The sequence below is a fragment of the Barbus barbus genome, assembly GCF_936440315.1.
Source record: "Barbus barbus genome assembly, chromosome: 29".
In the NCBI taxonomy this organism is placed as follows: Eukaryota; Metazoa; Chordata; class Actinopteri; order Cypriniformes; family Cyprinidae; genus Barbus; species Barbus barbus.
The window spans coordinates 22,950,654-22,965,787 of NC_136757.1; the positions used below are offsets into that span (position 1 = coordinate 22,950,654).

The following is a 15,134-nucleotide window of genomic DNA, read 5'->3' on the forward strand; positions in this document are numbered from 1 at the left end:
CCTGCTTGATAACTTATATATATACACAACTGTTCAAAAGCATCCGTAAGATTTTGTAAAAATGTTTTTAAAAGGAGTCTCCTATGTTCACGAAGGCTCCAATTATTTAATCAAAAATACATTATAAACCAGTAATATTCCAACATTATTACAAATAAAAATATTCTATTATATTTTCAAATGTAATTTATTCCTGAGATGGCAAAGCTGAATTTTCAGCAGAAATTCCAGTCTTCAGTGTCACATGATTTTTCAGAAATCATTCTAATATGCTGATTTGGTGCTCAAGAAATATTTATTGTCAATGTTAAAATTATTTGTGCTTTCTTTAAAAGCATTTATTTAAAGTCCCCCTGTAGTGAAAATCAAGTTTTTTATGTTGTTTATGTAGTGTTTTTAATTTGCTTTTAGACAAACCAATGTGCCAATCCATTAATCAACTCCATTGCTACACCATTTTCTTCTTAAAACTGTAGTTTCCCAAAGGCTGACCCAGAAACGCGGTTTGAAACAGCCCTCGGTTTGCTACGTCACAAAACTCGATAACCAATCACGTCAAGGGATAGATTCCTAGCATATCCGTCTCTCCATTTACACAAACGTGGCACGCATAGAGATCATAGAGATTGCATGCAAAATATGTCAATAGGATTGCCAGCAAAAAACCCATGAAGCCATGGTTTAACGTGAATTTAGAACCACTAACTTCAATAATAATCCGCAGCAACAGCGTAAAAGTAGCCCAGAGTCAGACCCACCTCTCCCGCATCGGCATCTGCACTTCACACATGTATGCTCGCGGGCGCGAATTAAGAATCACAAACTTAGCTGCATTCAAGTGTTCAAGGCATGTTGAGGACAAAATATCGTCAAGTAAGTAACTTTAATGACTGTTACAGTACCCATTGTAGTTGTCCGCTACTAAAAACATAGTTTTATCTGTCATTATCCATGGATCAGGAGGCCCTGGCTGGTGTGACTGAGTGAAGGCGGGGCTAATGTGCATATTCATAGTTCCGCGTATAGTAAATGAGCCAAGGGTGTAGAGTTACATTCAAGCTATTTTAAAGTATGCGAATTATTTTCACAAGAAAAAAACATTCGAAATATGTAATTTTGATGATCGAAGATGAGATTTAAAGGATAAAATTTCTGACTGCAGGGGGACTTTAAAATATAAATTTTTTATAACCTTAAGAGATTTTACTGTTACTTTTGATCAATTTAATGCTTCCTTGCTGAATAAAAAAAATCAGTCCCCAAACTTTTGAACAGTGTTGTACGTCTGATAACTGAAATTAAATATGTTGTGGTATGTTTTGATCAAGTTGCACTGTTTTTTTGTCAGTTAAATCTCATATGTTGAAATAGAAACCCATACATTTAAAAACAGTAGTGTGATCAGCTTGATTTAAAATTGTTGAACTGTAGTAACATGCTCCTCATCTCTTTTCTTCTTCACTAGACATCTCAGAGATAAAGGAGAGGACGATAAGATGCCACCCCTTCGTAAGAGACAGAGAGGCCTGATACTGAAGCTACAACAGGAACAGGTGACAATCATATGTGGCTTTATGAAAGGATCTCCAAGCTACATTTGCAAATGAATGTATAATAAATTAAATAGTTATAACTGAATTACTTAAATGTTGTCATGTGAAAGGCTAAAATGTTGCTGTGTTTATCCCCAGGCGGAGATCAAACGACTGCAGGAAGCCAATAAAGCAGCGAGGAGGGAGAGACAGCTGCTCCTCAAACAGCAGGAGGAGATCGAAAGAATGAGGCACACAACACTCAAACTCAAAGAGCGTCTCAAAAGCGCCGACACAAAGCTGGTCAGTCCTCTGAAAGATTGTTTCTTAATCTTCCCAAATAAAAGCGTTTTTTGGTTTCTTGTAAGTACTCTACTCTATATGTAGTATGTATATATGTATGTAGAACAAATCGCACTTCTTTTTTTTTTTTATGAAACATCTGCAGGAGTCATCCGTTTCAGGTGTGGCGGAGGATTCGGCTCCGCCCAGTGTGATTGTGACAGACGCAGAGACCCGTAGCCCCTCCCCCATGTCTGTGTCGGGCAGTGAAACCAGCAGCATCATGCAGAAACTGAAAAAGATGCGCTCTCACATGGACGAAAAGTAAATAAACACTGACGCATGTTTCTTTTCTATCCTTCAATCTTTTTCCTCTTCTGTCCTGTCAAATAATGCATTTGCTTGTAAAGTCCATTTGATTATATTAACCAAACTTTAATGATTTTATGCATATGTTATGTAGGGCAAACCTCTTTCAAGAAGGCCAAACAAACGATGAATGATTAAAGTACTCTGGGGCGATTTCTTATTTATGACTAGCTAATGCTACTAATAACATGTATTCATTTCTTCGAGGTTCGTGTACAGCTTGCTGACCATGTGACATTTTAAAGTGTTTGTTTATTTCTGTGTGCACAGTGTTTGGTTTGAACATAAGCGTGCTCTGTGTAGGAAAACACCCCTCTCCCTTAATGAATGGAGGAATCTTTCACATCTAAAATAGAGAACAGCTTCCTTATGCCACTAGTAAACAGGATGTACATTCTGCCAGTGAGATTTCTGAAACAATCTGCAGGTCATGGTTTCTCTAAGGTTTCTCTAATGCGTTTCGTAACCTCCACATGTTTTCTAAATGCTTTATCCATTGTGTGTGATCTCATTCTCCCATATTCAGCCACTCAGATTCTTGTTTACAATCATATCTTGACAACTGGTGAGGGTCGTCCCATTGTTCAGAAACTTTTCAAAGCACTGACACACAAATATTTTTGTCCTGAGAAAAAAATTGGTACACAGAGGGAAGGGGATTTCACGCTTGTCTGATTCAACTAATAACATGCTGTGTTTCGATTGTAGCACCGTTCACACACTTGTGCTCACTTTCTAGCTCTCACTAATAGCATGATGATCTCTTTTGTATAACTTCCAGCTGTATTTATTCAGTACTCATTGGTATAAGCACTTTATCCTGCATCTCATTCAAAGTGATTTGTAATCCAGTCTAGGCAGAAGATAATTGTGATTTGCATTGTCGTCTTCCCTTTTTTTAGTTCATTTAATATAATAATGTATTTACCCTCTTTTATCACAGCAAAATTAGCAGAATTAGTCACTCAAACCTGCATAGAGAAACAGCTTGTTAATTTCACTAAGAAATGTCTGGGTCATAGATCTATAGCATAAAAAGTTGTAAATTAAATTAAAAATAAAAAATGAAATCAGAACAAATGAATTCATACTACCATTATGTATATTCACAGGTGTTCATCACAAACGTACTTGTGAATAATTCGGTTTAAAAAATATTTTTATTGAATTTATAATAAAATACTACTACTTTTTTGTTCACTTTAGGCACTTAGAATTGAACTTTAATTGTCGGTCCAAAAAGTCTTAACCGTCCTAAATGTTATTTTAATTTTGGGAAGACTGAATTATGACACAGGTGTTTCTGATAATTTTGTGAGACTCTCCAGACTGCTGTTTGGGCCAGATAAATGTTTCCAGGCCGCTTTTCCAGGAAAGCTTGAAATTACCAAGACCTTTCATTTTTTAACTTTTTTTTTTTTTTTTGACTTGTATCACACTCAAAGGTAGTGGCTTGTTGAGGATTTGCATCATGCAGTTAACCGCTAAAAGTCAATAACTGGTTGATGTGTTTGTTGCACAGTAGCTAGACAAAAATAAGGATACACGTTTACACTCAATCTCTCTTTCTGTCTCCATATCTGTGTTTATGTCTCTCTCTCTCTCTTTTCTTTTATTGTTTCATTCTGTTCTTCTTGATTTATTTATTTTTTGACTGTCCTCTCCTCTCTTTCTTCCTTAGACACTGTTCTCCTGTCCATTATTTCTTCTCTGTCTTTACGGCTCATCACTGGGCCTCTCTGTCTGTCTGTCTCCCAAAACTCCACCCCAATTTCCAGCTCTTTATCTACAGCCAGTTGGTCAGGTACAGTTACCCACAATCCTCCTCTTTCTTCCCGTCCCTCCCTCCTCCCCTCTCTCAGCACCTATTTCCCATGGAGCATGCTTTTGTTCATCCACTGCCACAGCTGGGTGGGTGGTGATTAAAACCAGAAAGAGGAATGCCGTGATGAATGAAAATGAACTGGCTACACCATGCTAAAATAAGCTGATTCTTTGGCTGAAGCTAGTTTAATATGAAGTTATTTAAGTGAAGTTATTTATCTGACTGGGGAAGATTATTTTTATTTCCAGTTATTAAATGATTTACCAAAATCCTTTGTTATTGGTTTTTGAGACTTTATTTGCTGATCAAATACAGGCAGTTTTTTTTTTTTAAATGATTACCGTCAATCTCAAAGCCAAAGATCAGACTTGTTTAAAACATGGTGGGTTAAATGAGTGATTTCTGGGTCTTAAGTGTTTTGTCTCTGTGGTGTGATCCTGTCCAATCCAGTCTTTGCCTTGTTGCTAGTCTGTCTTGTATTAATATGTAAATGTAATCTATATATGGTGAATCTCACGAAAACATGCCTACATTTTACATTAAATTCAGGAGGGAAAAATAAAAGTCTATTTTGCATGCATGAAGCCTGTTTTTATGACCATCAAATTTTTTGCAACATTATCTTCATGACAGTTAAGAAATTGTATACCTCTAAATGTTATTTCCTGTAATGCATCAAGATTATTTTTACATGATTTCTTTTTTTTATATCGTAATGTTTCATTTATATTTTGATGGTCATTATACTCTCATTAATGTAATAAAAAAGTTAATATTTAATATTTATTTAAATACATATTTTTTTGCATTACAGAAATAAGGGGGATTGAATTGTTCAGTAACCTAATTGTCATGAAAATCACAATGCAAATAATCTTGATGATCTTAAATATAGGGATTATTGTCTTTTTGCAAAATACACCTTTTAAATACAACTCCAACTTTCGTGAGCTTCAACCATGCACCGCACACAAAGCGTCTCCGTTAAATCAGTTCTTGAACTTAGTATTGTGGTGAGTGGAGACCGGGAGGAATATCTCTTTTCAGACAGGCTGGGCAGACTGATATATTGTATGCTTCTGAATAATGCTAGTTTAGGACTTCTTCATCTGCCCAATGGCCACAGTAAATCTTAACTCCAGCCCCTGATTAAATAAGTGTAGCCCGCGATGAGCTAATGAGTATATATGACTGAGGCAACATAATACAATTTATGGTTAGATGAAGATGGCCGCTGTATTCACGAGGCAGGACGATTGCTTTTAGATAAAGCCATCTGTTTTTCTCTAACATGTTTTTAATTATCTTAAACCTCAATGAAAAAGCCAGGCGGTTTTGATCTAACAGACCAAAGTCATGATCCATGGAGGGCTTTTTCTGAAAAAAAAAATGACCTGCCTTCAGTGAAGCACAAGTTTTTACATGGCACAGCTTGCTAGAAAAGATAAATATGTTGTAATATTCAGTACAGCTTGTAAAATTCTAATTATTCAAATTTCACTTTAATGTGTTTTAATTTGTCTAAGAACTATACATTTGTATTGCCAAAGAACTATTTATATATTTAAAGCAAAAGTACAATCAAATAATTCCATTGCAGGATTGCACTTACAGAGACAAAAGCCTAATACTGTTTGTCAAAACCCTGGGTGGAACCTGTGTGTTTCAGTTTGTCAGGTGGTCTCCATGTGTGTCACCCATGAGTTGTATCAGATGCATGAGTTTTACCCTGATAAGGATGTTAAAGGCACAATAGGGCTGTTTTCCCCATTAAAATGAATGCAGGTCTCCAAGTGGAGCCGTGCCTGTTTTGGGAAGCATGTTTTGGAGTGTGAGTGTGTGTATGAGGGTTTGTGTGGGCACACATCTTTTGCAAAAGAGACTAATCTGGTGTTTGAAGAAGGTGGGTGAGTGGCATTATTTTAACGTCTGCTTTGCCTGCTTTTGTGGTGGTCTGTTTACAAATTGTCACTTTGCTTTACACAATCTTGTTCTCCCTTTTTCTGCCTTTTCTATCTCTCTTTGTCTCCCTCACTCTCTGTCCTTTAGGTTTCTCACTAAAAGGGAGCAGCAGTTGATGCAGAGGCGCAGACATGCGGAGGAGCTTCTTGAATGGAGACAGAGGTTGGATGCAGAGGAGGCAGAAGTGCGGCGCATGGAGAAACGAGCTCTGGCGGCCTGGGAAAAACAGCAGCAGCCACGCAACAGAACACCGCGCAGCCGGGAAAGTGAGCGCAGTAAAACCAGCAGTGGACAAGAGAGCCCCACAGGACAAGGTGAAGAGTGTGAAAAAGACATTGAGAAGGAAAGGAAGTGAAATTGAAAGTATTCTTCTAAAGAGCGGCCGGTATATGCACATCAGTAACCGCAGATCAGTTGTACTCCATCTATACTTACGTACAAAAGAAATTATACCTTTATTTGGCAAGAGCAAATTAAATTGATCAAAAGTGATGGTAAAGACAATAAACAATAAATGCTGTTCTTTTAAAATTTCTATTCATTCTTGAAAAATGCACAAATATTACGTAGCATTAAGCAGCACAACTGTTTTCAATTTTCTTCTTTTTTTTTTTGCAGAAAATTTTGCCATCACAGAAATACATTTTAAAATATATTAGAGTAGAAAAGTTATTAAACTCTTAGTGGCACTGTATTTTTGCTCAAACAAATACACCAATTTGAAAGATTTAATTCAAAGACATTTAAAAATCTTACCTACCCCTGAGTTTTAAATGGTTGTGTAAATATGGATACTTGCTTGGCAGCCATTTAACCTGGAAATGTTTTCCACTGTTTATCATGTTTACTCTGTTCACTAGTTTTGTAAGTCAGTGTATAAGAGCATCAAAGCAATTATTATGAATTGAACTGTTACATTTTGTGTATCTGTATGCATGTTCTCACAGAAGCAGGCAGTGAAGATGATGACTCCCCAGCATTGTCCGTGTCCAGCGTGCACACCGATTTGTCAGTTCCAGAGCAGCTGGCCAGCCCTTCCTCAGACCAGCCTGTCTCTGAACTCCACTCTCCTCTTACAGGCAACAGCCCTGCCCCTGATACCCTCTACTCAACTGAGTTTAATGCCACAGACAGCAAACAGGTGAAAACCTGATGAACCTATATGAACCTATACATTGTGACAGAGTTTTGTTTAAAAAAAAAAAAAAAAGTATTTGTTTCTGCTTCTAATGTTATCTAGAGCAATTATTGGATACTGAACATGGGGATATGCAAAGTTGTTTGCATCTTACAAGTAGTCCAAAGTTGTTTATGTGCTGTTACATTAAACAGGGTTGATTCTGGCTCTCTTTGGTGAGTGTGATTTACATGTCCTGACCTTGGATCCCTCTTCCTGTATGTGTTGCAGTCTCCTCCAGAGAAAGCCAGCCTCAGCTCTCTTCGACATTCAGACAGTAGCCAGCCTGGGATTGTCACTGGCACCAGCGGAAGCAGCAAGATGCAGGTGCGCTCCAAGACCAGTGAGGCCCACACCAGTGACCCTCATTCAGCCACTCCATCCGGTAAGATCCTTGCTGCCCCATCAGACTTTGAAAATCATCTGGATTTACTCTATCAACGTAATGTAGATCTTTTTTGGGGTGTTTTTTTTTTTTTAAGGCTACAATTTATAGAATATGTAGCATTTTGCTCTCTTAATCCATTTTATCCTTGGTCTTTATTTTTTTCAAATCATAGTTCTTAAGGTGCTACATACCTGGTATGTTAATTTAGCCTGCTCCAGTTTATCCTTTACATCATTTCTAAATTGGATATGTGAATACAGGAAGAGGAACACTGCCAGCAAAATAATGCTCTGTTTATCTCTGTGTGTGCACTTTTCTGGATCAAACCGCTTAGTCATGTTATAGAAGACTAGATGAGTCTTCCTGCCGGTCACACTTTATATTAGGTGGCCTTAACTACTATGTACTTACATCAAAAAATAAGTACAATGTACTTATTGTGGTCATATTGTATTGCAAAACACTTTTGCTGCTATTGAGATGGGATATGGGTAAGGTTAGGGGTAGGTTTTGTGGTATGGGTAGGGTTAAGGTGTAAGGGATGGGTCAACAGTGTAATTATAAATGTAATTACAGAAATTAATTACAGATATAACTACATGTAGGTCTTTTAAAAAATATAAGTACAATGTAAAAACATGTATGTCCACAATAAGTGCATTGTATCAAATGATTACTTAAAATGTAAGTACATAGTAATTAAGACCACCTAATATAAAGTGGGACCTACTTGCCATATACAAATGATCTGTCTTAAAAGAGAGATTGTGCTGAAAGAAATTGTGCTTCTTTTAGGTGTATTGTCTATCTTTATTATTTAAATGTTGTACTATGTCACTTCTAATCTTTATGGAGACAATCAAATGTTTGGTGCCCTTTTAAGCATTTTTTTTTTTTTTTTTTTTTTAAGCAAAGACAATGTGTTGACAACGGTGATTACTTTTTTTTTTTTTTTTTCTTTTTTTTTTTTCTTTCTTTCTCTTACCTCAGAGGCCACATCTGATCAGAGTGATATTGAGAGCCGTATTTGGGCCCTCAAGGATGAGCTCCGTAAGCGCAAATCTGTGGTGTACCAGCTAAAAAAAGAGCAAAAGAAGAGGCAAAAAGAGCGACTGAAAGCTCAGGAAGCGAGTCTGCTGAAACAGTTGGAGGTCAGCCATCATCACCTTTCATATTCACTTATTTCACTGTGTGCTGTTTATCTTAAAGAAAGCGCTTGTCTTACTGTGGTATTTTGCGGCGGTGTTTTTTTTCAATTGGCTATAAAAAAAATTCAGTATGCTGTATTTGTTAATGTTTGTCTTCCTCTGGTTCCGCAGTCATATAATGATTTTATTCAGAAGACCAAGGCTGAGTTGAGTAAAGAGCCAGACAGCACACCAGCTACTAAACCCCAGATTAAAACTCCCACATCAGCCACTGAAAAGCCTCGGATAAAACCCCCTCCGCTTCAGAGGTCAGCCTTGACATTTACCAATCATTTTTTATTTACTCTTCATTCTGAGTTTTTTTTTTCTATACTTCCACTAACATTTGATGCATGTTTACTTTACAGGCCTGAGACTAGCAAAAACTGGAAGATCGTCACAGAATCTGAGAAATCAGAGACTGTGCCCACGGAGACATCAGCAGATAAAGGTGCAATGCCTTTTAGACTAAAAACATGATTATTGGCATTAACAATATTGATTTGGACAAAATTTTAAGTATACATAATGTTAAAATTGTGTATGTTTCCTGCCTTTGTTAGCAGATGATGTTGCACCATCAAGACTTAAGTATTCATCAGAACATGATGACATTTCCTCAGATGAAGATCCTCCTACAGTAACTCCAACTCCAATTATGGGAAGTCCAGAACATATGGACGTTTTGAGGCGCTTGCGTAGTCCAGAGTATCCAAGCCACCAATCAGAAGATGCCCCCTCAATCAAAGAACTTTCTACTAGACCAGAGGCCAATGACTTCCTTTCGGAAGATGAGAGCGTGGTCTCTAGCCACAAGTCAGGGAATATGGAGGATATGGAATATGACCAATCTGACCAACACTCACACCCTCTGCTTAACCTGGATCTTGGGCTTCAGATTCCATCGCTAAATGATATGAAATCCACATTTGAAGAGGAAAGGTTGTCTGAGAAACATGCTGATGACAAACCAGCAGTTGAAGATTCTGCAGATGCTGCAGAGAGTATGAGATTTATTGACTCTCCTGTGGCAAAATTAAAAGATATAGACTATCCTTCAGCCATAGATCATTCTTATACCCCTGACTGCTCATTGTCCAAGAGGGAGGATTCACCAAAGATGAAAGATACACCATCACCCTCAGGTGACGGCTATAACGATGACTTTGAGTCTTCCATTGGGTTGTCATTTAAGGAGGATAATCATGAATCTAAGCCTACATCACCCTCTGCCCCGGAGCCCAAAGAAAAATCTGTTAAGTCTCCAATATACAGCAGTGAAGAGGAAATTGAAGAAGAACTAAGTGTCCGATCAGGAAGTACTAATGGCAGCTTCCAAACTGAAAGTCATGCAGACCTCAATAGCCTTGGTAAAGGCTCCAAAGAAGACATCATGAGTCATTCAAAATGTTCAACTTCGCCACAGCCCCAAATGCCAGTAAAGGACGAATTGCCAAGCTTCTGCAGTGGAGACCGGGTTCTGGTTAGTAATATACAACCAGGGACACTGAGATTCAAGGGACAAACTAACTTTGCCAATGGATTCTGGGCCGGGGTTGAACTGGACAACCCTGAGGGAAGTAACAATGGAACTTACGATGGGGTGGTGTACTTCGAGTGTAGAGAAAAACACGGTATATTCGCCCCGCCGGACAAGATCTCTCATCTTCCAGAGAAATTTGAGGCCAGTGCAGATACTGAAGATGAAGATTCATCATGTGATGACCAGCCAAACAGTAAAAACAAAGGTTCTGAGAAGCAGTTAGAGCACAGAAATCTGCTAAACAAAATTAAAGTAGAAAAATCTGACCTAGATTTGCATCCTGAGACTAGAGAGCCTTTGGATGAGCATGAAAAGCAATTGGAACTTAATATCAAACAGCTTTCCACTGGGCAAAGCACCTTTTTAAAATCTCAGCATAACCTGGATTTTAATGCTATTGACTGCATTATCATTAAGGACTGTGACAAAAGTCGGCACACAGTGCCTAACGGCAGAGACAGGGACATCATTCTCGAATTCGAGGACACATCTGTTGATAATGTTGTTCCATTGCTCAATAATTTGGATAAAGGGACATCTAAAAAACAAAATCAGGAAGAGGAACCAACAGCAGTCATTTTGGACCTGTTGGTTGAGGATAAGAAGTCCAGAGTTGATGGTCTTCCGGAATCTACTGACATCTCAGTCAAGGAGGCCACTCTCGATAATAGAGAAGACTTGAATAACAAAAGGGCTTTAACTACCTTAGCAGATAAACTTGTGGAAAACTTCTTAAGTGATGCGGTGAAGCAATTTCAGAAGATCAAGAAAGACAAAGAGGAGAAGTTATCAGCTGCTAATCAGTTGAAAAGAGACTTCATCAATGAAGATGATGGACTTAGAAGCAACAACTTTAAGTCTCAGAGCAGGTCTTCATCTAAAGCGAAGACAGACAGTTTCCGCACCTTCTTTAATGATGATCAGGAGGAACTTTCATCTCCAGAGCATTGCAACAGACCTGTAAGTGACAATTTTGATTTATCTAAAGATACTATAAGAATAGATGAAATTAGAAACCAGTTCAAAATAACGCAGTCTTCAAAGTTATTTATTGAAATGAAATGAATGATTTACCCAACAAGCTGATAACATTACTGATGTGTACTGCTTAAGTTTACATTTCAAGCTGTATTGACCGATATCTAGGGGCTGATGTTACCTTGGAACCCTATTTAGGCCTGCAGTGTGTTGCAAAGTTCAAAAAGAGAATGTAAAGATAAATCAGATCTTCTCTTGATGGAAGTTGTAAGAGGTGATCTTGATTAGTGTTAACTATGCTTCTTCAACAGGAGAGCCCTGTCCTGGGTACGAGTGGACAGGAAGAGCTAGCTAAACGTCTGGCAGAACTGGAACTGAGCCGTGAGCTCTTCGATGTCCTTGGTGACGAGCAGGACTGGTTCGATGAGGACTTTGGTCTCAGCTCACGAAAACAACAGCAAAAACGTCAACAGCAGCAAGATGGGATTTCTAGCTCCTTGAGTTTGGGTGCAGGGGAACAGGTCAAAACACCGCCCAGGCCTGAACTTCCCATACAGATGAAGCAACCAGAGGAACCTGCCATGATTGTTCCTCACACTGTCCAGGAGGTGGAGAAACTGGTCATCGCTGCTACTCAGGAGATCTGGAAAAGCTGCAAACTGGGTCATGGTAGACCAAGCCTGACTAGAGTACCCAAACCTCAACCCTCTAATATTTTCCTGGAAGGAGACTCCAAAGCCAATGACCTGGAGGCTCAATGCCAACAAAGCTACAAACTGGTAGGGATCAAGATGCTGACATTGAGGTGTAACCTTGGCAAGGTTTTTGAAGGCATTTCCAGGAAGATAACTAAAAAAATCTTTGCCGTTGTATTTATTTACAGGCCGTCTTTGATTTATCATGGGAGGTCATTCAAGACATCTATGCAGAAGATCCAAAAGTTGATCAGCCACAATGGATGAAGCCACGTCGCCTTAATTCCACGTACTTCCATCGGGTGAAATGCCCCAATGACATAACAACAGTCCAGGTATGCAAGATATCAATGCTGCTTTACAAAAAGTGGCATCTCATTATTATGATTATTGTTATTCTATATTTTATTATATATAATTTAAGTATGTTTATTTGTTTATATACATATTGTTTATTCAGGAATTTGTCACCATTGAGGTATTAAAGTTGTGTGGTCTAAAGAAAGAGCAGAACTATAAAACAGACTGGCAGAAAATGATCAAATTTGGACGGAAAAAGCGAGACAGAGTTGACCACATTCTGGTAAGTGTATTTAACCTCACATTCAGAATGCTGTTGTCTGAAATTGCAAAACTGTGCTGATTTATAGAATTATTTAGACATTTAAATGCATAAGTCTATAATCACTCTTCCCCTTGTAGGTCCAGGAGTTGCATGAGGAGGAATCCCAGTGGGTTAACTATGATGAGGATGAACTTTTTGTAAAGATGCAGCTTGCTGATGGGATTTTTGATGCCTTGCTAAAAGATACAGCTGACGTTCTGACCCAAATCCATGAGAAAAAGTCCAAAAGAACTCTTTGATGTTCTCATCTGTACAGAGAAATGTTTTAGGTATCTTCTGTTAAACACAAAATGGAGGATTTGGCATAAAAGGACATTCAGTGAGGAATTCCCTTTCAGTCTGCTTGTACAGGCCACGCAAAGTTGTGGATTCAGGATTCTAGACCTTGTCAGAGGTCTGACTTGTTATGGAGATGTTCATATTCTCTTCCGGGAAGTCTGATGAACTCCGCTCTTGATGGTCCGGTGTTAATTGTAGCAGCTGCTTGGGTTCAGATTCCCCATACTGTGTCTGTTCATCATTGCTGCTAAAACTGGCTCTGCCATTCTTAAGTCTTATGATTAAAACACAAGGGTCAGATCAAATCAGGACAGACCTAAGGACTTAAAGACTTGTTTTTATTTCCAATTAGATTGTATCATAAGAAATACTTGTTTTTTTTCCTTTAATACTATTAATTTATTTTAAAAAAAGTAACATTTGAATTTGAAAGTAACGTTGGAAAGTGTTTCTAGAAAAGAGATTATTTTACCATTGACATGATTAATTGCAGAACTAAGCACAATAAGTACAATTTGAATGTTGAAATGGCAATACACAGTGTAAAGGGATTTGATGCAAGATAATGTTGAATGCAAAAATATGTAAATTATATTTAACTCTGCTTTTTGAAAGCAACAGGAAAACTTCTCGTAATGGTTTTGTTTTGGTCCGTACACAACAGTGTTGTATTGGCAACACCTGCAACAGTTACTGGATGCCAAAAGATTGAATTGAAATATATGAACTGTGCTAAACACGGACATGCTGGGTTCTAGCCTTAACATTTGCCTTTTATCCCATTCATTTTAAGTGCCTCCATTGTTATGTTTGCTCACGCACGAGTGACTTTTCCCAGCCTTCCTTTGACCAGTGTCGTAACGGTCCCTTTTGGCTTTAATCTTGTCTTAACTTCTTTCTTCATAGCTGGACAAACCTCTAATACTGTAAGATGTACATTTCTGCCTTACTTTGTGCGTGTGCCCATCATCGGAACCTTTTTAAAGTACTTTTTTGTGTTTAAAAAAAAAGACAAGTGGTAATGTTACGTTATCACTGGCACAAGGACACATTTGTTTACTTTTAAGACGTTTTACTCATTGTGTACCTTTCCGAGGAACTGCTCAAGGGCTCAGTACGTCCATCTCGTCTGTTATCCACGAATACTGTCATGTACATATTTGTTTGTAAATCAGTCGCCATTACAAGCCTGGTCTCATAAGAAACATATTATCATCTTATATGTATAATTAGCTGTAAACAGCCTTTCCTCTCCTCTCTTGAAGCTGTACTTCCTGAGCCAGTCTGTCCGATAGTGACCTGCAGCATCATTGTGAGGTTAGAGCTAGAGTATTGTGCCGTGTCAGTGGGTTAAACTTCATCTATGCAGCAACAGAGTCTCTGATACCCAGCATCAGTCGCTCATCCAATAGCATGTCTAATTATATAGGTAACGGAGATCTCTACCTCGTTCTGAGAAATAGGCTACTACTAATAGTCCTTTTGGCTAATGCATTTAAACTTTTAACTGTGGGCGGGAAATTAGGATTCGTGTGGCACAAATGGTTTGATAATCAGTTTCTACTTTTAAATTGGTAGGTCGTAGAAATGTTTCACATCCCGTAAGTGTATGTGTATTTATAATGATGTACTGTGAGTGACAGAGGTGCACTTGAAGACTTGTAAATTGTTTTACCCATGTAAATATCGCCGTTGCCTATCTCCTGTGAGTGGACTCATGGAAGATTGCTGTGAAAATGGACGCGGTTCCTTTTGCTTCCATGTACATATTATAGATATATTTGTTAACTGAACTGATCCTTTGGAAATTGTAAATAAAGATCTCATTTCTCAGTCATAATATTTGCTGTGAAATCTTTTACTTTTTTTGTCATGTCTTTTTATAAACAGAATAGCAGGCCTTTTTTAACAATGGTTAGTAAAAGGTGATGTGCATGTCTGTTTAAACCCCAGTTTTATTGTCATTTTCTAGCATGAAACATTAAATTAAACACCAAAATAGACATTTTATCAATAAAACTGAAGCAGAAAGACATGTTAAGTTTTTGGTTGTTGCACTTTAATATTGAATTGCATGTCAAATAACATTAACAGCTGCTTTTATCTAAAAAGATAAATAAATTCGTCAAGGAGCCAACAATATTTGTAATGTACAATTCTAGGTTTATTTAACTAGATTAGGAAGTGTGAGAAGAGGAGAAAATGATCATGACGGAAGGACGGTGGGGGGATGGGGTAAACAGACATTTGATGTATAATTTTGTTAGATACAAGTTCAACACATTCAGCAGT

General features: G+C 37.9%; 1 protein-coding gene across 1 annotated transcript in view; it reads left to right on the forward strand.

Moving 5' to 3' along the window:
* Nucleotides 1–14,702, forward strand: part of LOC306849861 (centrosome-associated protein 350-like) — a 39,113-nt gene extending 24,411 nt beyond the window's left edge. Inside the window, exons 26-39 of the mRNA XM_079385227.1 lie at nucleotides 1,466–1,553; nucleotides 1,692–1,835; nucleotides 1,981–2,138; nucleotides 6,058–6,284; nucleotides 6,918–7,111; nucleotides 7,379–7,532; nucleotides 8,526–8,686; nucleotides 8,855–8,991; nucleotides 9,091–9,173; nucleotides 9,286–11,225; nucleotides 11,555–12,022; nucleotides 12,127–12,273; nucleotides 12,399–12,521; nucleotides 12,641–14,702. Coding sequence (XP_079241353.1) covers nucleotides 1,466–1,553; nucleotides 1,692–1,835; nucleotides 1,981–2,138; nucleotides 6,058–6,284; nucleotides 6,918–7,111; nucleotides 7,379–7,532; nucleotides 8,526–8,686; nucleotides 8,855–8,991; nucleotides 9,091–9,173; nucleotides 9,286–11,225; nucleotides 11,555–12,022; nucleotides 12,127–12,273; nucleotides 12,399–12,521; nucleotides 12,641–12,802 — 4,186 coding nt within the window. The 3' untranslated portion in view covers nucleotides 12,803–14,702. The remainder of the gene's footprint in view (nucleotides 1–1,465; nucleotides 1,554–1,691; nucleotides 1,836–1,980; nucleotides 2,139–6,057; nucleotides 6,285–6,917; nucleotides 7,112–7,378; nucleotides 7,533–8,525; nucleotides 8,687–8,854; nucleotides 8,992–9,090; nucleotides 9,174–9,285; nucleotides 11,226–11,554; nucleotides 12,023–12,126; nucleotides 12,274–12,398; nucleotides 12,522–12,640) is intronic.
* Nucleotides 14,703–15,134: the final 432 nt, after the last annotated feature.